General features: G+C 38.0%; 2 protein-coding genes across 11 annotated transcripts in view; both read left to right on the forward strand.

The window, feature by feature from the left end:
• Positions 1-17171, forward strand: part of HINT3 (histidine triad nucleotide binding protein 3) — a 32246-nt gene extending 15075 nt beyond the window's left edge. Inside the window, exons 4-5 of the mRNA XM_057738229.1 lie at positions 5055-5181; positions 7287-17171. Coding sequence (XP_057594212.1) covers positions 5055-5181; positions 7287-7319 — 160 coding nt within the window. The 3' untranslated portion in view covers positions 7320-17171. The remainder of the gene's footprint in view (positions 1-5054; positions 5182-7286) is intronic.
• A 176-nt stretch (positions 17172-17347) lies between these two features.
• The window catches only part of TRMT11 (tRNA methyltransferase 11 homolog), a 59680-nt gene continuing 54150 nt past the window's right edge, over positions 17348-22877 (forward strand). For 7 of the 10 annotated variants that reach the window (XR_009054236.1, XR_009054235.1, XM_057738220.1 and 4 more), the window contains exon 1: positions 17822-17912. Coding sequence is in view for 6 of the 10 variants with exons in the window: in XM_057738220.1 (XP_057594203.1) it covers positions 17841-17912 (72 nt within the window). In the remaining 4 variants the exon portion in view is untranslated. The other 3 variants (XM_057738224.1, XM_057738228.1, XM_057738225.1) reach the window with 3 other exon arrangements.

Here is a 22877-nt window from a genome sequence, read left to right on the forward strand (position 1 = left end):
AACATTATGGTACATGTTTCTTTTGGGATTATGATTTTCTCTGGGTATATGCCCAGTAGCGGGATTACTGGATCATATGGTAGTTCTATTTGTAGTTTTTTAAGGAACCTCCAAACTGTTTTCCATAGTGGCTTTCCCAACTTACATTCCCACCAACAGTGCAGGAGAGTTGCCTTTTCTCCATGCCCTCTCCAACATTTGTTGTTTCTAGATTTTTGGATGATGGCCATTCTGACCAGTGTGAGGTGATACCTCATTGTGGCTTTGACTTGCATTTCTCTAATGATTAGTGATGCTGAGCATCTTTTCATGTGTTTGTTGGCCATCTGTATGTCTTCCTTGGAGAAATGTCTATTTAGGTCTTCCACCCATTTGTGAATTGGGTTATTTGCTTTTTTGGTAGTAAGCTGCATGAGCTGCTTGTATGTTTTGGAGATTAATCCTTTGTCCGTTGCTTCATTGGCAGGTATTTTGTCCCATTCTGAGAGTTGTCTTCTTGCTTTGTTTATGGTGCAAAAGCTTTTAAGTTTCATTAGGTCCCATTTGTTTTTTTGTTTTTGTTTTTTTTTTTTAATTAATTTTTTTTCTTTTTTTTAAGAACTTTTATTGAGATACAGTTAACAGACAATAAACTGCATATATTTACAGTGTACAATTTGGTATCCCAATCTCCCAATTCATTCCCCCCCAACCCTCCCTGCTTTCCCCACTTGGTGTCCATCTGTTTATTCTCTACATCTGTGTCTCTATTTCTGCCTTGCAAACCAGTTGATTTGTACCATTTTCTTATAGTCTACATATATGTGTTAATATACAGTACTTGTTTTTCTCTTTCTGACTCATTTCACTCTGTATGACAGTCTCTAGTCCATCCATGTTTCTACAAATGTCCCAGTTTGTCTACTAAATTTGGGTTTTGTTTGCTCTTCTTTCTCTAGTTTCTTTAGGTGTAGGCTTAGATTGTTTATTTGGGATTTTATTGTTTCTTGAGGTAGGATTGTATTGCTATAAACTTCCCTCTTAGAACTGCCTTTGCTGCATCCCATAGGTTTTGGATCATTGTGTTTTCATTGTCATTTGTCTCTAGGTATTTTTTGATTTCCTCTTTGATTTCTTCAGTGATCTCTTGGTTATTTAGTAGCGTATTGTTTAACCTCCATGTGTTTGTGTTTTTTACAGTTTTTTTCCAATAATTGACTTCTAACCTCATAGCGTTGTGGTCAGAAAAGATGCTTGATACGATTTCAATTTTCTTGAATTTACCAATGCTTGATTTATGACCCAAAATGTGATCTATCCTGGAGAATGTTCCATGTGCACTTGAGAAGACCATGTAATCTGCTGTTTTTGGATGTAATGTCCTATAGATATCTATTAAATCAAGTTGATTTATTGTGTCATTTAAAGCTTGTGTTTCCTTATTAATTTTCTGTGTGGATGATCTGTGCATTGGTGTAAGTGGGGTGTTAAAGTCCCCCACTATGGTTGTGTTACTGTCGATTTCCTCTTTCATAGTTGTTAGCATTTGCCTTATGTATTGAGGTGCTCCTATATTGGGTGCATATATATTTATAATTGTTATCTCCTCTTCCCGGATTCATCCCTTGATCTTTATGTAGTGTCCTTTCTTGTCTCTTGTAACATTTTTATTTTAAAGTCTATTTTATCTGATATGAGTATCGCTACTCCAGCTTTCTTTTGATTTCCATTTGCATGGAATATCTTTTTCCATCCCCTCACTTTCCATCTGTATGTGTCCCTAGGTCTGAAGTGGGTCTCTTGTAGACAGCATATATATGGGTCTTGGTTTTGTATCCATTCAGCCAGTCTGTGTCGTTTGGTTGGTGCGTTTAGTCCATTTACATTCAAGGTCATTATTGATGTGTATGTTCCTATTACCATTTTCTTAATTGTTTTGTTGTTGTTTCTGTAGGTCCTCTTCTTCTCTTATGTTTCCCACTTAGAGGAGTTCCTTTAGCATTTGTTGTAGGGCTGGTTTGGTGGTGCTGAATTCTCTTAGCAGTTGCTTGTCTGTAAAGCTTTTGATTTCTCCATCGAATCTGAATAAGATCCTTGCTGGGAAGAGTATCTTGGTTGTAGGTTCTTCCCTTTCATCACTTGAAATATATCATGCCACTCTCTTCTGGCTTGCAGAGTTTCTGCTGAGAAATCAGCTGTTAACCTTATGGGAGTTCCCTTGTATGTTATTTGTCGTTTTTCCCTTGTTGCTTTTAATAACATTTCTCTGTCTTTAATTTTTGTCAGTTTGACTACTATATGTCTTGGCATGTTTCTCCTTGGGTTTATCCTGCCTGGGACTCTCTGTGCTTCCTGGACTTGAGTAGCTATTTCCTTTCCCATGGTAGGGAAGTTTTCAACTATAATCTCTTCCAATATTTTCTCGGGTCCTTTCTCTCTCTCTTCTCCTTCTGTGACCCCTATAATGTGAATGTTGGTGTGTTTAACATTGTCCCAGAGGTCTCTTAGGCTGTCTTCAGTTCTTTTCATTCTTTATTCTTTTCTGCATCAGTGATGATCACCATTCTGTCTTCCAGGTCACTTACTCGCTCTTCTGCCTCAGTTAATCTGCTGTTGGTTCCTTCTAGTGTATTTTTCATTTCACTTATTGTGTTGCATATCTCTGTTTGTTTGCTCTTTAATTCTTCTGGGTCTTTGGTAAACTTTTCGATCTTTGCATCCAGTCTTTTTTCAAAGTCCTGGATCATCTTCACTATCATTATTCTGAATTCTTTTTCTGGAAGGGTGCCTATCTTCTCTTCATTTAGTTGTTTTTCTGGGGTTTTATCCTGTCCCTTTATCTGGTACAATGTCCTCTGCTGTTTCATTTTTCTCTATCTTTTTGGGGCTGTAGTTTTCAGTTCCACAAGACGAAATACTGCTGATACTGCTTGATACTGCTGTCTGCCCTCTCGTGCAGGAAGCTATCTAGGAGGCTCATGGGTTCTTCCTGAAGGGAGGGACTGATGGTGGGTAGGGCTGGGTGGGCAGAGCTCAGTAAGACTTTAATCTGATTTGGTGGGCAGAGCTCAGTAAAAGTTTAATCTGTTTGTCTGCCAATGGATGGGGCTTTGTTCCCACCCTGTTGGTTGTTTGGTCTGAGGCCGCCTCGCACTGGAGCCCACAGGCTCTTTGGTGGGGCTAATGGCAGACTCTGGGAGGGCTCAGGCCAATGAGCACTTCCCAGAACCCCTGCTGCCAGTGGCCCTGTCTCCTTGGTGAGGCACAGCTGCCCCCCACCTCTGCGGGCAACCCTCCAACACCAGCAGGTAGGTCTGCTTCAGTCTCCTATGGGATCACTGCTCTTTCCCCCTGGGTCCTGGTAAGCACACATTTTTGTGTGTCCTCCAAGAGTGGATTCTCTGTTTCCCCCAGTCTAGTGGAGGTCCTGCAATCAAATCCCGTTGGCTTTCAAAGTCTGATTCTCTGGGGATTCCTTCTCCCATTGCTGGACTCCCAGGTTGGGAAGCCTGACGTGGGGCTCAGAACCCTCACTTTAGTGGGTGGACTTCTGCGGTATAACTGTTCTCCAGCTTTTGAGTCACCCACCCAGCATTTATGGGATTTGATTTTAACACGATTGCGCCCCTCCTACCATCTCATTGTGGCATCTCCTTTGTCTCTGGATGTGGGGTGTCTTTTTTGGTGAGTTCCAGTGTCTTTCTGTTGATGATTGTTCAGCATTTAGTTGTAATTCTGGTGCTCTTGCAAGAGGGAGTGAGCGCACATCCTCCTACTCCGCCATCTTGATCCTATCTGACCATGTTGTCTTGATCACTGTGGCCTTGTAGTATAGTCTGAAGTCAGAAAGCCTAATTCCACCAACTCCATCTTTCCTTCTCAAGATTGCTTTGGCTATTCAGGGTCTTTTGCATTTCCATCCAAATCATAAGATTTCTTGTTCTAGTTCTGTGAAAATTGACCATTGGTAATTTGATAGGGATTGCGTTGAATCTGTAAATTGCTTTGGGTAGTACAGTCATTTTCACAATGTTGATTCTTCCAATCCAAGAACATGGTATGTTCCTCCATCTGTTTGTATCATCTTTGATTTCTTTCATTATTGTCTTATAATTTTCTGCATACAGGTCTTTTGCCTCCTTAGGCAGGTTTATTCCTAGGTATTTTATTCTTTTTGTTGCAGTGGTAAATGGGAGAGTTTCCTTAATTTCTCTTTCTGCTTTTTCGTTGTTAGTGTACAGGAATGCAAGAGATTTCTGCACGTTAATTTTGTATCCTGCTACTTTACTAAATTCATTGATTAGTGCTAGCAGTTTTCTGGTGGAGTCTTTAGGGTTTTCTATGTATAATATGTCATCTGCAAAGAGTGACAATTTTACTTCTTCTTTTCCAATTTGGATTCCTTTTATTTCATTTTCTTCTCTGATTGCTGTGGCTAAAACTTCCAAAACTATGTTGAATAATAATGGTGAGAGTGGGCACCCTTGTCTTGTTGCTGTTCTTAGAGGAAATGCTTTCAGTTTTTCCCCACTGAGAACGATGTTGGCTTTTGGTTTCTCATATATGGCTTTTATTTTGTAAATATTTTATAAAGCAAATAGTTATGAATAGTTTTAAGTGATAAAGTTTTTTCAGTGAGGGCAAGGAAGTGACCACTTTATTAAAGGAGAAAGTATGCCATCTGTTGGCTGTGTCTTGGAAAAAAGAATCCTACTTCTACTTGAGTATCCAGTAATTTTAAGATTCACTGCAGAGACCTCTTTTAGGAGAATTAAAGGTTAATATGATAAGAACTGAAGTGATAAGACATAATGCTAGCTCAGAATTCATAAGGTTTATATACAGAGGCATAATATTCTGTGAAAGCCTTTCTCTGTGAACTTCAACATGAAGAGTAACTGCGAATACTCTGAAGTTTATAAAGAAAAACAGTGAAAGAGATGTTTGAGTAGTAATCTGCCAACCTCAGGTAACCTGTTTCGGATATCTTTAATATTTATGTATTTTAACCTGAAAATATAATTTTAAACTACTGTAGAACTAATTTGTCAATTATCTCTACCTTGCTGTTTCAGAATGGGTTTCCACATGCCACCATTCTGTTCCATTTCCCACTTGCACCTTCATGTTCTGGCACCAGCTGATCAGCTTAGCTTCTTATCAAGACTGGTTTATAAAGTGAATTCCTATTGGTTTATCACAGTAAGTGTTATTGTTATGCTAGCGGCATACAAAAAATTTAAAACATTTGTCCTTTTTATTGTAGTTTTTCTTTTCTTGGCAACAGTGGGCACTTACACCTCTTTGTCATCTGTTTTAACATACTATTTGCACATATCCAAAATAATATTTTTAATTTGGGGGACTGACTTTCCAGGTCATCAGATTTGTAGGAAGAGACACTATGGCAAAGTCTCTCAATTGTAAGCAGAGGATATGATATAGAAGTTCATGGCATTAATAGTTCAGAATTCTGAATTCTGGCTCTATTAGTTACTTGAGTGACCATGTGCAAATTACTTCAACTTTTTAAGGCCCAGTTTTTTATCTGCTACCGACATTTAGGTAATAGTGCCTACCTCTAGGGTTGATAAGAGGATTGATGAAGTAATTAACATGTTAAGCACTTAAAACTGTACCTTGCAGATAGTAAGAGCTCAGTAAATGTTACCTGCTGCCTCTAATATCATCAACCTCATTGTAGAAACTGATGTAAGTAGTAGCATCAGTTACTAGATCTGGAGTTGAAGTTTTGAGCCTAAAAAATTGCAGAATTCTGCTTTACTAAGGCAAAAGTAGAATAGAATTCAATTGATTATAGGCTTGTAACCTGACAGTCAAGCTTTAATTATTAAATGACTCTGTCCTTCCAGGACCAGTTAACTAGTAATTTACCAGTTTCTTACTTTATGTGTCCATGATGATAAGGTGACCTATAGTTGCTATCTCTGAAAAACCATCAAATTACAAATTAAGTAGTTACCATTAGTTAATGCATATTATTATTATAGTCATAGTACAGAAGAAATAAAAAAGCATTTGATTTCTAGAAACTTTATATTTCAAACTCATTATCTCTCAACTTGTTGTCTAGATGATTTTATGTAATTAAAAATATATTTAAGGTATGTGTGTGTATTTGAAATTAAAAAGTGGGAGATTTTGTAGGAAGCTGGTGTAGTCTTTAAAAACTCAGTATGATAAAAAAAGGGATTTTTTTTCTTATTTGTATTTCTAATTTTCTACACTACACTTTTATAATAAAATAATTTAACATACATTTTTAATAATTTTTAAACTGTACTTCCTTACATGATTTTCTGGTTGGGGAACAAATGAATAAACAAAGTTATGAGATCTGTTAGTGGTTCATCCTCAGAATCTGAACTCTTTTTAAACCTAGGTATTTAAGTATATATTATGAGACTTTGAAAAAATCAAGACAAAGATATTAACATTTATTCTTAAATCTTATATAATGTTCCAGATATATGATGATTGAGAAGTGTTATCTGAAATGATATAACTAGAAGACTTTAGTTTACTTTTTTTTTTTTTATTTTTGTAAATAGATTTATTTTTTAGAGCAGTTTTAGGTTCACAGCAAAATTGAATGGAAAGTACAGAGAGTTCCCATATACCCTCTGTCCCCACATACTCACAATCTCCCCCACTATCAACATCGTACACCACAGTGATAAATTTATTATAATCCATGAAACTGCACTGACACGTCACTGTCACTCAAAGTCCATAGTTTACATTAGGGTTCATTCTTGGTGTTGTGCATTCTGTGGGTTTGGATGAATGTGTAATGACAGATATCTACCATTATAGTGTCATGCAGAATAGTTTAACTGTCCTAAAAATCCTCCCACTATTTATTTCTCCCTCCCCCTTAATCTCTGGTAACCACTGATCTTTATAATGTCTCCAGTTTTGCCTTTTCCAGAATATCACATAGTTAGAGTCATATCATATGTAGTCTTTTCAGATTGGCTTCTTTTACTTAGTAAAATGCATTTCAGGTTCCTCCATGTCTAGTTTACTTTTTAAAACGTTAGTATTATGTTTCTTTTCCTTATTGAAACTTTCTAACAAATAGGCAATGTGGATAAAAACCTGCCTATTTATATACAATATAGGATAAACACCTTTACTATAGTTTAAAAATTATTATGTTGAAAAGTTTTTTGTAAGATATTTTTAGGAACAGAATATGTAGCATCTAGCTCTTCTGTGGCTTGTAGAATTATTTCATGTAGGCTATGATAACTAGAATAAAAAATGTTATTTTTTAATTGCAGGCTGATTATTTGATTGACAAACTAAGAACATGAAAATGTCAGCAGTGGAAGATTTTCCTAATCTTGGCTGATCATAAACTGATATTTTGGTCTCTCGGAAGTCTAATTACAGTTGTAAGGTTCATTGGGTTTTATGAGAAGCTATTACTGGGTAGCCTTGAATTGTTTCTTAATGTTTGTTTCCTGAAATCTGTGTTATAGTTACATGAGTATTTTGTCATTGACTTTGTTTTAATGGTTCTTTGTTTAAGGTATAAGATACTATAGATAAAATCCCATAAAAACAAATTCTGGGACTTCCTTGGTGGTGCAGTGGTTAAGAATCCACCTGCCAATGCAGGGAACATGGGTTCCATCCCTGGTCCAGGAAGATCCCACATGCCACAGAGCAACTAAGCCCGTGCTCCACAACTACTGAGCATGCGCTCTAGAGCCCATGAGCCACAACTACTGAAGTCTGCACACCACAACTACTGAAGTCCACACGCCTAGAGCCTGTGCTCTGCAACAAGAGAAGCCACCACAATGACAAGCCCAGCACTGCAATGAAGTGTAGCCCCTGCTAGCGGGAACTAGAGGAAGCCTGTGCACAGCAACAAAGACCCAATGCAGCCATAAATAAATAAATAAATAAATAAATAATTTAAACAAACAAATTCTGTTAAACAAAGAAAGGCTCAGTATTTTTTAAAGTTCAAATATTTTTATTTCTTAGTAGATAGTTATAATAGTGATTTATTTATGAAGAATAAACTGGTATAAAAAGTACTTTGTTGGAGCCTTTATTATATAAAGGAGAAAGAGAAATTATTTCTTGATTGTTCTATAATTTTACACATAAAATTTCAAAATAAAGAGGACCGTACTACACAGTGACCTCTGACCTTATTGATGGAAAGAATTGTATATATGTCACTTTTTACTCAGATTTCAGATGCTGGTTTTCACTTCTTGAAGCATAGCATGTTTGTAATAAATTGATCCTAAAAGCTGTATAATATATATAAAATAATTTCATTCTAACAGTGAATTTGCTATAATAATCAATTTGGCTATCCAAGAGAATTCATCATAATGGGATTTTACCTGTAAGAACGTAAATGGGGAAGAAACATTAAGTGGTTATATTAATGTATTAAAACTGGCAGAAACTGTTGCTTTATGGCTTATTGTGCCAAAGGAAAGTTAGAATTAAAAAGTGGTTAGACCTGTCTTTCATCATGAAAAAGTCCTGATTTGAAAGTAGAGATAGAGAGGCTTGGATGAGAAAATTTATTTTAATAACACAACATTGATATTACTGATAAATCATTTCATGAGACGTATTTCTTTAGGAATTGTCTTTTGGTGCTAATCTACACTAACAATAGTGCATGTGAATGAAAAATAAGTACTGAAAGCCAGTCTTACATTGGCCAGTGTATAACGGTACCATGTACTTGAATATAAATGAACATAAAGATTAAAGTATTGATCTTAGAAATTGGCTGAGAAGACTAGTTTTTTTTCCCTTTTTTTTGGCATGATATCACACATAGTTTTAAGTAATGAAATACTTATTAACAGTGTTTAGTTACAACCTCTGGAATCACTACTGTTTAGCTCATTTGTTCATTTATTCATTCAACAGACATTTGCTGGGCATTTAATGTGTACCAAATACTGCCACGATCAGGAAATATAGAAGTGAGAAAGGACAGTCTGCCTTTAATTGCTAATACAAGGGTCAGACAAAACCAGTGAGTACAATTTGGTATGTTAAATACAAAAATATCAACAGAAGAGGCTGTGGAGACGGACAAACTTTTGAGAGCAGGTGGCAGTAGAACTGAGTATTTGAGACTCAATGTTAGGCAGATATATAGTGGAAGTTTAGGCTGAGAGACTAACATGTACTTTTCTTGGTTCTGCTTCCATGATTATTTACTTTACAACTGAACATCCAAATTCCATTTTATTCACTGGAGGTGGAGAGAGGAATTTGAAAGTAGGGGTTATGGTCTCTCAAAATTACAAGTTTTTCAGCACTGCTTTATTAAGTAGCTTGCTGAGCACCTACACGGATTAGCATTTACATATTTCTATAAATCAGTTCAACTGTGACCAGCTTCAGAAAAGGAATTTTCAACATACGGAACATGCTGTACTATGTGAACTTGCAGATATAATTGACAGTATTATGATAATAACGTAACATATTTAAGGAATTCTCAGATGCCTTATGAACCTCTTAAAAATGTGATTAGCCATTTAATTTATATGAAATTATACCATCTCATAGTAAGTTTTTCTCCTTTGTTGGAAAACCCTTGGAACCTTACATTTTTAGTGGCACTTCTCTTGTAAAGATTAATAACCAAATTATGACAATTAAAATTCACTCGGCCTTTTCAGTAGTTTATTTGGTAACTCTCTAGCTATTTATAACATTAGCTCAATACAAAACTAATTAATAACCTGTCTTTAAAATGTTTAGAGTAATATCAAGAGCATTATTTATGCATGTTGTGATACTATTTTTTGGTAACTGCAGAATTGTAAAATTATTAGTAATGAACTATTTCAAACTGTGTTTACTTAGCTATTTCTGCTAAATAAATATGGAAAAATGCTGTGTAAAATTTTGTCTCTCTGGACTTTAAATAAAGTTTTGTTTTTTAAAAGACTTTACTTTTTTTAGAGCAGTTTTAGGTTGACAGCAAAATTGAGAGAAAGGTACAGAGATTTCCTTATACCCCTTGCCCCCAGACACACAAAGCCTCTCCAATTATTAACATTCCCCACCAGAATGGTGCATTTGTTAGAACGGAGTAACCTACACTGACACATCATAATCACCCCAAAGTCCATAGATTATCTTAAGGTTCACTCTTGGTACTGTACATTCTATGGGTTTGGACAAATATATAGTGAGATGTATCATTATAGTATCATACAGACTATATGTATTTTCACTGCCCTAAAAGTCCTCTGTACTCTGCCCATTCTTCCCTCTCCCTCCAACCCCTGATCTTTTTACTGTTTCCATAGTTTTGCCTTTTCCAACATGTCATAATTGTTGGAATCATACAGTATGTAGCCATTTCAGATTGGCTTCTTTCACTTAGTAATATGCATTCAAGGTTCCTCCATGTGTTTTCATGGCTTGATAGTTGATCTATTTTTAGCACTAAATAATATTCCATTGTCTGGAAATACCAGTTTACCCATTCACCTACTGAAAGACACCTTGGTTACTTCCAAGTTTTGGCAGTTATGAATAAAGCTGCTCTAAAAACCCATATGCAAGTTTTTATGTGGACATAAGTTTTCAACTCCTTTGGGTAAATACCAAGTTGCACAATTGCTGGGTCTTATAGTAAGTGTATGTTGAGTTTTGTAAAAAATCACCAAGTTGTTTTCCAAAGTGCTTGTACCATTTTGTATTCCCACCAGCAATGAATTAAAATTCAGTTGCTCCACATCCTTGCCAGAATTTGGTGTGGACAGTGTTTAGGATTTTGATCATTCTAATAGGTATGAAGTGGTATCTCATTGGTGTTTTAATTTGTATTTCCTTGATGACATATGATTTAGTAGAACATCTTTTTTCAATTTTTTAATTGGGTTAATATTCCTGTTGTTGAGTATTCAGAATTCTTCATATATGCTAGATAATAGTCCTGTATCAGTTATCGTTTGAAAATACTTTCTCCCAGTCTGTGGCTTGTCTTCTCATTCTCTTGACATGATCTTTTACAGAGCGATGGTTTTTAATTAAGTCCAGCTTATCAATTATTTCTTCATGGATTGTGCCTTTGATTTTATACCGAAAAAGTCTTTGCCATACACAAGGTCATCTGTGTTTTCTCCTGTTATTTTCTAGGACTTTTATAGTTTTGCATTTTACATTTAGGTATATAATCCATTTTGAGTTAATTTTGGTGAAAAGTGTAAAGTCTGTGTCTAGATTCATTTTTTTTGCATGTGGATATCCAATTGTTCCAGCACGATTTGTTGAAAAGACTGTCTTTACTTTATGGTATTGCCTTTGCTCCTTTGTTGAAGTTCATTTGATTATAGTTATGTGGATCTATTTCTGGGCTCTCTATTCTAATTCCATTGATCTATTTGTCTATTCTTTCACCAAGACCTCACTGTCTTGATTACTGTAGTTTTATAGTAAGTCTTGAGTTTGAGTAGCATCAGTCCTCCAACTGTGTTCTTCTCCTTCAACATTGTGTTGGGTCTTCTGGGTATTTTGCCTCTCCATATAAACTTTAGAATCAATTTTTCAGTATCCACAAAATAACTTGCTGGAGTTTTGATTGGAATTGCATTGAATCTATAGATCAATTTGGGAAGAACTGACATCTTGACAATAGTGAGTCTTCCTATCCATGAACATGGAGTATCTATTTATTTAGCCCTTCTTTGATTTTGTTCATCAGAGGTTTTTGGTGCTCCTCATATAGATCTTGTACATATTTTGTTAGATTTATACCTAAGTATTTCATTTTGGGGGAGTGCTAATATAAATATGTATTGTTTATAATTTTAACTGCCATTTTTTTATGGCTGGTATATAAGAAAGCAACTGACTTAAAAAAATATTATTTATTTTATTGGCTGTGTTGGGTGTTCGTTGCTGTGCATGGGCTTTCTCTAGTTGTGGCGAGTGGGGGCTACTCTTCATGTGGTGCACAGGCTCCTCATTGTGGTGGCCTCTCTTGTTGCGGAGCACGGGCTCTAGGCATGTGGGCTTCAGGAGGTGTGGCACATGGGCTCTAGAGTGCAGGCTCAATAGTTGTGGAGCACAGGGTTAATTGCTCCCTGGCATGTAATATCTTCTTGGGGCAGGGATCAAACCCACGTCCCCTGCATTGGCAGGCAGATTCTTAACCACTGCACCACCTAGGAAGTCAAGTAATTGACTTTTGCATATTAAATTTGTCTCCTGCCACTTGGCTGTAATCACTTATTAGTTTCAGTATTTTTTTTATTGATTCAGATTTTCTGTATAGATGACCATGTCATCTATGAACAAAGACAGTTTTGTCTTTCTTCCCAATTTGTATACTTTGGCTTTTCTTTTATTATCTTATTATTAGCTAAACCTTAGAGTTATAATGTTTAAAATGAGTGGTGAGAAGGGGCATACTTGCCTTGTACCAGATCTCAGTGGGAAGCTTTGAGTTTCTCATCATTAATTATGATGTTAGCTGTAGATTTTTTGTACAAACTATCAAATTTGAAGTTCTTATCTAGTGCTAGTTTACTGAGACTTTTTTTTTTTTTTTAAATAGGTATTGGGCTATTAGAATAGAAAGCCCTCAGACACAAAAAATGCTTTGTCAAATGCTTTTTCTTTATCTATTGATATGATCATGTGATTCTTCTTTTTTAGCTTGTTGATGTGATGGATTACATTAATTGATTTTCAGATGTTGAACCAGCCTTGCACACCTGGGATAAATCCCACTTGGTCATCTGGACTTTTTCAGCAGTACTAAAAAGAGGTTCAAATGAGAGATGTTTAATAAGTTGGCTGATCCTAAAGTATGAATGGCTCACTGTCAGAGTTGTAGACGTACCTCTTCTTTCATATAAGGATCCAAAGTCAAGAACACAGTCTTTATTATTGCCAACACTCGTACATTTCTAGATTTTGATGTCAAAAAGTCATCTACAAAAGCTGATGCCCACACTTTAAGTACCCACTACTCTAAGTTGCTAAAATGAAGCTGATACCTGTTGATTCATCTGAGTCAGCTTTTATTTTAGCAATATAAATACAAAAAAAAAAAAGATCTCTGATTCAGCTTAAACTTAATTAAAATGGCTAAGTGTACTTTTGATTAAGAAGAATCAGATCCTCATTGTACGATTAGTTATTTAAAGCCACCTAGGTAGAGATGGATCCACAATTAACAATCACCCGTTAATTAAACCAATCCCTAAGTCAAATATCTTTCAGGTATTGATACATATATTTTCTAGTGATATAAAACAGGCATCTTAAGCTTAAAATTTCCCCTCCTCCTACCCATTCCTTTCAGTCTTCTCCATCTTTGTTAATGCAGTCTTTCAGTTGCTCAGGGCAAAAATCTTGACTCCTGTCTCTCACATTTCATATCTAACCCATCAGCAAACCCTGTCAGCAGTATCTTCAAGATATATTCAGAATTTGAACACGTCTCACCACTTGTACTGCTATCATCTTGGCCAGGTTCTCATCATTTCTTACCTAGATTATTGCAGTTAGCGTCCACACTTTCTCCCTGCTTTTGTCCTTGCCCACCCTACAGTCTATTCTCAACGTATTTATACATTCAATAAATAGAACATGTATGCCTGAGTGTCTTCTCAGGCCCATAGTTTCCAAACACTTTGCCTCAGATAGACACAAAGAAGTTTTGGTGTCAGGATGTTGCCTTGAAGGAACCTTAAACAAAAATCAGTTCATTCCTTTAAGTGCCCAGAGTCTCTGCCTTTTCAGACGCTCATCCTCTCTTGCCTTGAATATTACTAGAATCCCTTGACTGGGTTTCATGCCTCCAGTTGCTTCCTTTCTAACACAGCCTCCATCAGAGTTCTTTCTAAATTGCTGACCTGATTACGCAATTTTCTTGTTTATGAAAACCTCACCATTTACCCTCAAGATTATTCATCAGCCTTTCCAGCCTTATCTCCTGTACCTATACTCTACATGCCAGACATTTTTACTATTTTAACTAAACTGAGCACATCTTTGAAAATCTGTTCACCTTTAAAGGCCAGGGTAAAACGTTACATCCTCTGGGAAGTCGTCTCTGATATTTCCCATCCCCAACCATAGCATTATTAAATGTTCCTTCAGCTGTGGTCCATGACATTTTGTTTTCCTAACATAGATCTTACGTGGTCTAGCCAGGAAATAATGGTGTATTTCTTGGTATTGGTTTTAGAGCTCTTCTAGAATTGTGGGGTGTAATTTTTTATCTTTGTATTTCCATTGCCTTAACCCAGTGACTGATTCATATTACTAGTTAGTAAATGTTGTATATTAATCTCTGAGTCCCTTAAAAATTACCATGACAAGCCAAAATCGGATTGAGCACCATGATAACCCTAATTCAGGCAACTTTTAATCCAAAAATCAAGAGTATAACCTAGATGTCAGGATCCCCTGGTGTTAGGTCCTTCATGGCGGTATCCATGACCAATATAACTCAGGTGTGAAACCTCTTTGAGTTTTCAGAGAATCCACCCACACCAAACATTTCAAACATCTAATAACTAAACTTTTGTAGAGCAAGGGGAAAGTGTCACCTAGCTCCTGCCGTCTTGTTGACTCTCTTTTTCTCTACTTCTCCTCTCCTTGCCTTTGGAGCACGTTTATCCTTTCTCTGAATCCTTAGTTCTAGTCAATGCCTGGTCCACAAGAAATCACCTAACTTAGGAGGCTCTACTAGGCATTTTCTCAGCTAAGGAGATTATCTTAGATTCTCATTCTGGCTAGTAAGAGGAATATTTTCTTCTTGTTATATATCTTCTGCTGAGAAAAATATTTGCAGCATTTTTCAAATTTACCAAATAAATTCTCTCCCCAAACAGGTGCGAAGAAGGCAAAATATGCTATTATCTGTGGTACCTGGGACTCAAAGCCCATCCATCCATCCATTCACGGCACTCTCCCAGGCAGTGATTCTCAAACCTTAGTGTGCATTAGAACCATCTGGTGGGCTCATTTAAAACAGACTACTGGGCCCCACACTAGAGTTTCTGATTTAGGGGTGGGGCAGGATTTTGCATTTCTAAGTGGTTTCCAGGTGATACTGATGCTGCTGGTGACTGCACATTAAATAAAAAACTGAGGAGCTTTAAAAAACATCTATGTTCAAGCCACATACCAGACAAGTTATATCTGAACCTCTGGAGATAGATTCCAGGCCTTGTATTTTTAAAAACTTCTCAGGTAATTCCAATGTGCAGCTAAATTTGAGAACCTGTGCCCTATAGGACTGAATAAAACTCTTCTTTGGGCCCTATTATAGTAGATGCTCAGAAAAATCCCATTTATGGGACATGAGGCTATCTATACTATATATAATCATTTTCCTACTCATGGGAAGCAACTAGGATCAAGAGATGGTGATTGTTGGGAATTGTGCTTAAACAAGAATCTGTGTGTTTTTTCCTAGGAAAGCTGCACTTACTTTGAGACTTAATATTTGCAAACTACTTGTCAAAAGCCTTTATTTAGAAATCATATTTGCTTCTTATATTTGGAAGGAAAGAAGGAAGGGAGAGAAGGAAAGTGGGAAGGAGGAAAAGAGGAAGGACGAAAAATCTGGCTCAAATGAAGCAAATGCACTATGAACTTATCCCTAATACACAAGTTCTGCCCAAGAGAAGTAATCAATGGCATTCCATTCAAAGATGTGCAATATGCGTAACAAACAGTACTGTGTCATAGCAATGAAAATTCAAAAGGATAGACAAATATGATAGTTAATGAAAAGGGCATAAAGAAGACTTGATAAGACATAGAAAACAAGCTTATGGTTACCAAAGGGGATGGGGGTGGGGGAGGGATAAATTAGGAGTTTGGGATTAGCAGATACACACTACTATAGATAAAATAAACAACAAGGTCCTACTGTAGTGCACAGGGAACTATACTCAATATCCTGTGATAAACCATAATGGAAAATATGAAAAAGAATATATATGTATAACAGAATCACTTTGCTAAGAGAAACTAACACAACATTGTAAATCAACTATACTTAAATAAAATTAATTTTTTTTTTAATTGCAAGTCACTAGACGCTAGTTTGAACACCAGCTTCCAAAGCCCATACTTTCCTGCTGCTCCTTAACTACTCCAGTAAGCTCAAAAATGTCGGACAGGTCTGGCTGTGAGTCCCTCAAAGGCAGTTTAATTGATCTCAGAGTAGTTCCACACTAATCCTAATGGCCTGTGTAGGGTTAATTTCTACCTCCCCAGACCATGTATCCAACAGTTTGAGATTCATGATGCTGATGCTTTCCTGCTCATTTCTGGAGTGGAGAATTAGTGGGGATTTAGTCATGAACCTTAGGTCAAAGGATGTCATGTGAAAAATCAGTGACACTTGAATTCCCCTTGGGTTCCCCTAGGCCGGTATTCTCATTTGCAGAGCATCATATCAATCCAGCTATGAAAACCAGCACCTCTTTGATACCCCCTAAAAAGTTGTCCCAACAAAATCTCATGTGTTTGGTAATTCTGACAAATTCTGGGGGTGGTGCAGTTCAAACCTGTTGTTAGGGTCAACTGTACTTACTCTGAGTGTTGCAATGCAAATAGAAGTGATTTTTCTTTTTCCTCTTGAGAGAGGAAAACAGAGAATGTCAAACCTGGCCTGACAGAGTTAATCATTCCTTGTTTTACTTTAGCTGTCACTAATCTGTAGTTACTAGATTTTTACTTCACAAAGCTAACTCCCTGATACTTAACTCTGTGTGAGTCACATCCTGCCTCTCACTCGCTAACCTTATTTACAATTTGGAAGCTGCATTCCATACGACCTTTGTAACAAAATCATTTCTATAGTTTGTTTTGCATTTCAGAAAGGAGGTCCCCAGCTGACAAACCATCCAGCTGACAAACCATAGACAATCAACAAACTGCCAGACCTTAGTCACCAGGTGGCCTGACAACTGTTTTGAAATATTGCAAAGGAAGAAAAGAATAATTCAAAGGAAAAAGAATGCAAGACCTCCACCAACTTGATCCTTATCACATACCCCAGACTACCAGTCCCAGTATAAAATCTTTCCCGACTCCCAAGGACTGGGGGCAGGGGGCGGCGGGGCACAGTTCTTGAGGCTATAGCCTGCTGTGTCTTCCCTTTGCCTGGCAAAGAAAAATAAAGCCACCTCTCTCGTCCTCCAAAATCTCTGTCTCCGTATTTCTATTAAGCCTCAGTATACAGAGGAGCCGATATTACGGCACATGAAGAGGACATTGTTTTGTTTTCTGTGAGGTACAGAATGAATCCTTAAGAGATGACCTCAGTCCTCAAGAGCTTACTCTAATTGGCTTACAAGGCATGTAACTTTTCAGTTACTACAAAAATACAAAAAGTATACTAAATGTTAAATGAATGGTCCAGCTAAGTAAGTCCCCGAAGCCTGGAGTGGTTAGAAAAGCCTGCACGGAAAAAAGTGAAATTTCAGATTCAGTCTTGAAGAACTAGGACTTTAAGAACTATGATTCTGAAGAGTTGTAGGGAAAGTTAAAAGTACATTCCAAGTGGAGAATCACTGGGAACTACAGAGTCATCGCAACCTGCTCTTGAATACCATGCAGCCTCTCACACCAGCTCCTAGCACACACAGACCTCAAGCCGACCGCATCTGGCGGTGAAGACATCCTCCCCTGGAGCAGAGAGGCTCAAATCCCGCGAGCGAGGCACCTCGGGACAGCGCCCGACTCGCCTCACTTCCGCTTCCCGCTCCTCAGGCTCCGCCTCAGCGGAAGCGGTCTGTGAGGGAAGAAAAAGGTGAGACACCCCGGGCCGCGCAGGCGCGCTGTGGGCTGATGCGATGGCGCTGCCGGCTACCCTGAACAGGTATCTTCTGCTCATGGCACAGGAGCACCTGGAGTTCCGCCTGCCGGTGAGCCCGCAGTGCCCTCCACTGCTTTCTGAGGGAGAGGACAGCGTGGTGGGGTTTAGTGTGCGGCTGGAGGCGACCCGCGCAGTCTGAGCCCTCGGGAACTGGGGGTCTGTTCTTGTCGGAGAGATCACGCGTCTCCCCAGTCCCTGGGCCCCTGGGACAGGTCTGAACTCCTCAGGAGGGTGTGAGAGAGAAGTCCGAGACAGCCTCTCAGCCTTGCTGAGCATTTTCATTCATTCTTCTGCCCATGTGCCAGGTACCGGAGCTAGGCAGGTGAATATGACTGGTCCTCTCCCTCCAGGAGCTCTTCGTCTAGCGGAGAATAGAGACAGCAGACAGAAATGCTCAGGGTAGTGTTTTAAGTGTCGAGTATGCGGGTCAAGTTTCGTCGGGGTTGGAGTATTGGTGGTGATGGTGGGTGGTAGGGTTAGATGATGGAAAAGTTGGGGAAATTGTTTTATTTATTCATTCAAGAAACATTTTCAGAGTACCTGTAATCGAATGTGCTGGACGCTGGGGATGTAACGACGATAAAGTTTGTCTTCAAGTAGTTTATTTTAGGCTAAGGGGTGAGCAGATGCATAAACATAACGTTAGGAAATAACGCTGGTAAGTGCAGTGAAAGATAAGCAAGGAAATGTCAGCATGTAGAAGGGAAAGCTGATCCACCTGAGGGGTGGGGGATGTTGGCCATTAAGATGGGTTCCAGGAGGGTACGACATTTGAACTGTAACCCAAAAGAAGCGTAGGAGTTAGCCAGGCCAAGGAGAGACATAAGTAAATTGGAATTACAAGCTATTCATTGTTACTGGATTACCAAATACATAGCAAAGAATGACAAGAAGAGAGCAGGAAAGGAGGGTAGGGTTCAGAAAATGCAAAGCTTTAAATACTATGAATCTTAGAAGGGGACTTTATTGAAGAATTTTAAGTAAGGAAGTGTCAATCGGATTTTTTTAAAAGAATCACTTTGGCAGCAGTATGGAGCATGGATTTGAGAGGAACAAGGAGTTAGGAGTCTGTTGGAATAGTCTCGTTAATAAATGAAGAAGGCCTAAACTAGGGCAAGGGGTTAGAGGATGGGATAGACTGGGAAAATACTTAGGTGATAAAATCATCAGGGCTTGATGATTGATTCTAAGTAGGGGGGAGAGAAACCAATCAAGGATGACCCCTGGGATGGATGTAAGGGTGTTTCCATTTAAAATAGCACAGGCAGATGTAAGATTTAAATTTTGGTTATGCTGAATATGTTATGCTTGCGTGACATCAGATGGAGATGACCAGGAGGCAGTGAATGTGAGTATGCACAGAACTTAATAGAGCTGCATGGACTGGTAATTAACATTTGGGAGTCTCCTGCATATGAACTCAAAGGGAGAAGATGAAATTATTCAGAGAAAGCATAGCCTCAAAAGAGTGGTGGGCCAAATACAGGTGCTTGGAAGCATTGATATTATGGGGAATTGGGAAAAGGAGGTCATGAAGAAAATAGGCAAGTGTCAGAATAGGAAGTATGTGAGACCATAGAAATCCAGAGGGTCAAGTTTTAGGATTTTGCTGGAGTGGTTGTGTAGTTTTAAGGGGAGAAGCCAGATTGCTTGGTTTAGTGGTCACTGGAAAATGAGGAAGGGAAGATAGACTGCTCTTAGCATAAGAAGGGAAAGTAAGAGATTGGTTAACAGTTTGAGGGGGACCTAGAGTCAAGGGAGAATCCCTACCCCTCTTGGAGAAGTTGGCATGTTTGTAGGCTGGAGGGAAGGGGAAAACATAAGGACACAGTGGGAGGTGTTGGCCTTTCAAGTAGGAGCGTGTGCAGAGAAGACTTGGGATGGGTATGGGTAGTTGCCTGAGGGCCTGTTTTCTAGGTAATGAATGAGTCAAGGTTATTTCTTGAAAGATGTGGGACCAAGCAGTTGAATGGAGAAACTGAGAAAAAATAGTAAAATTTGAAATAATCATTGAGAGCATAGAGGGAGCTGATGAGCTAAACAATTGAGACGAGAAAAACTCAGGTGTTAAGAGTGATGCTGAAAACCCAGCTGAAGGTGAAGAGCATGTATTGGTAATTGTGCCAAGGTTCTGTGATTTTCTTCAGTTGTGTTCAACTCACTGGCCTTAGGAATTTTGAAGGAAGATTGTGGCATTGATTCAGGACTAATGTGTTCCTGGGCAGGTGCATTGGCAAGATGGGGTGCAAGGGCATAGAAGTTTCATGGAGGAAGTAATATTTTAATTAGATCTTAATTGATAAAGTAGAGGTTCTAGGGATGAAGAGGACCGGAAAGCCCATTTCAGTGAGAAACGAAAGCAAGTGTAGGGGCACGGACGGATGGTTGATTACTGTGGTTTGGATGTGGGATGTGTGAGGAAGGAGGATGAAGTAGTGGACAGGGAGGGTAGAGAGGTGGGTATGATCCAGATTTTGGAGTGTTTTGAAACCATTGGAAGGAACTTGGATTTTATTTTAGGTTTAATGGAGAGCCATTGACTCTTTTTTTTTTTTTCTCTCCTTTTTAAGCCAGAAAGTAAACGTTTTTTCTTTTTAAATCATGAAGTGGCTAGTAATCATTTATGTTTTAAAACGATAATTCCAGATTACCAGAGAAAGGATACCACTTAGAGGATACTGGGGTGGAACTAGAGAAAAGCCAAGGAGGGTTGTTGCCTATAGTCAGGTAATGCAGGGAGAATGGAGTGGTTAGGCTGCAGTCTTAAAAACAGCATCCCTGGTATTTGTTGATTTTACCTGTTTTTTTTTCTTAAATTCTTCTTAGTATCTTTCGCTTGTGCCAGTTTAATCTTCCAAAAGTTCAGTCCTCTTTTCTGTCTCCATTGTCTCAAGGCTGAAACTCTAGTCTAGCATGCAAGGCCTGCTATTGATTGCATGCTTTTCTCCTCTGCACCCTCCCACCGCCTCCCCCCACCAACAGTGCAGCCAAAATAGACTTCCCCATCATTCCCTGAATGATGCCCTCTTGTTTGGGTCTTTCCTATCCCACTCTTCATTCTGTTGATTTTATATAGTCAATATTTAGATTTGCCCATGTACTTGTTTATTTTAGGTTTATATTTTTTACTTGATTCTTTTTCAGGTGTACAATTTGCTTTTTTTGTCCTCTGCCAAAATGCTTAATTTTGTCTTTTATCCCCTTCAGTAGATAGCACAGTTATGTTGAAGTATGTAATTGATAAAAGAGACTCTATGGGTCTGTTTTTTTATGTATTGTTTCTCTTGGTTCTTTTTCATACATTTGCTGGGTGTTTTTTAAATATATGCCAGATATATTTGAAAATTTATTTGAAAAAATAAGTGAGGGCTGGGATGATGTAAATCCTCTTGAAGAAGATAGAAAGCATTAACACTCTAGGATCACTTGAACTCATTTTCAGGCATTAAGTTCTGTTTCTGTTCTGATTTGCACATACTGCTAGTGTGTATAGCTTTTGGGGATCCCAATCTAAACTGGATGGTTTATCAAACTTCCTTTCCTTTTCATCATTGGCCCTAAACTCTTTTTGTGCCTCCAGCTCCGTTAAGCTGTCAGGAGGGCTGTCCACCCTCACAGCTGCTTTTGGAATTGGTAAATGTCCCAGGGAGAGAGTGGCTGCACCTTGAGATTTTTGTCTTCTCCTGCATCTTGGTTTGGTAATTTTTGTAATCTTTTTATGCCTTTAAGCAGAAGTCAGGTTTTTTAAAATTCTTCTCAGCAGGAGGCTTAATCTGAAGCACTTAGTTTGCCATCACTGGAAATGCAAGTCCTCTCTCTGTATAGATTCTACCTGTGTTTCAGGGCTTAAGTGAGTTTCCATTGAAACTTTTCTTCTAAATCTAAGTAATCCTTTCTTCCTTTGTACTCTGGTATAATACTTTTTTGCTTCTTTAAGGTTACTCACTGTTTTATACCTCACATTTCAGTTACTAGGTTAAATGTTAGTTCTACTAGACCTTAAGCTCCCTCAGGATAAATATGTATTTATCTTTAAATATAGCTCAGTGCCTTGAATATATTGTGTAATAAATATTGAGTGAAATAGGATCTCTTCAGGGAAGGCAATCAAAAGGACAGTCTACTTTTGGACCCATCTACTGTGTTAGCACTGCTAGGCAGGAAAGCTGTAATGAGTAGCTGCCTTTATGATTTAAAATGAGAGATTAAGAGTGCAAGTGTGGTCTGGTTTTACCTCTGTGCAGTTAATCAGGGCCAATTTTAGTTGGCATCTGCCTTATTGTACTAGAAGTAAAGTTCAGGCACCTGGGTTTTATTGCTGGTTCTGAAGCAAACTGTATGGATGAAAGAGTGGCTAAAAGAACTGAAAAGCTCACATGAATTAATGTATCAGGTGTGCGTCAGATCATGCCATATTTTTATATCCAGTGTCTAATATAAATTCTTTTGTTCCTGATGTAAAAAGATTCTCAACTGGAAAGTGAATTTGCCATAGGATGAATAAAAATCTTGTGTTTTGATTCTTCCAAGTGGGTTGATGTTGTAGTTTAATTGTGTTGTGCTTTTAAATTTGAAACTTGGGTTATCGCGTTAACTCTCACTGTTAAATCATTGCTAAGATTTTGGGTAATGGTAGTAATCCACTGCCATAAAATTTCCAAGAATCTGCATTTTTTTTTTAAACTCTTAGCACCTTTGTGCATTAACCTGTTGCTAATTTCTAACAGTGTATTCCAAGAGCAGCAAACTTTCATGTTTTAAATGTAAAGCTGATTTCATAATATGCTTTACTATAAAATGAACAATAATCATTCTAGGCCAAGAAACTTAATCTGTAACTTCATTGTTTCTTTTAAGTATTCTAACTTTGTCGGTCTTGCTTGATTTCTTGACTCACTGGACTTCAGGGACAGTGTTGTGGTCCTCATCGTCTTGATTCCTTTAATCACAGCCTAGGTTCTTTGCTCCTTTCTTTACAGCTCTCCTTACCTCGTGAGGTAATTGATTCCTGTTT

This window comes from Hippopotamus amphibius, chromosome 6, assembly GCF_030028045.1.
Source record: "Hippopotamus amphibius kiboko isolate mHipAmp2 chromosome 6, mHipAmp2.hap2, whole genome shotgun sequence".
Lineage (NCBI taxonomy): Eukaryota > Metazoa > Chordata > Mammalia > Artiodactyla > Hippopotamidae > Hippopotamus > Hippopotamus amphibius.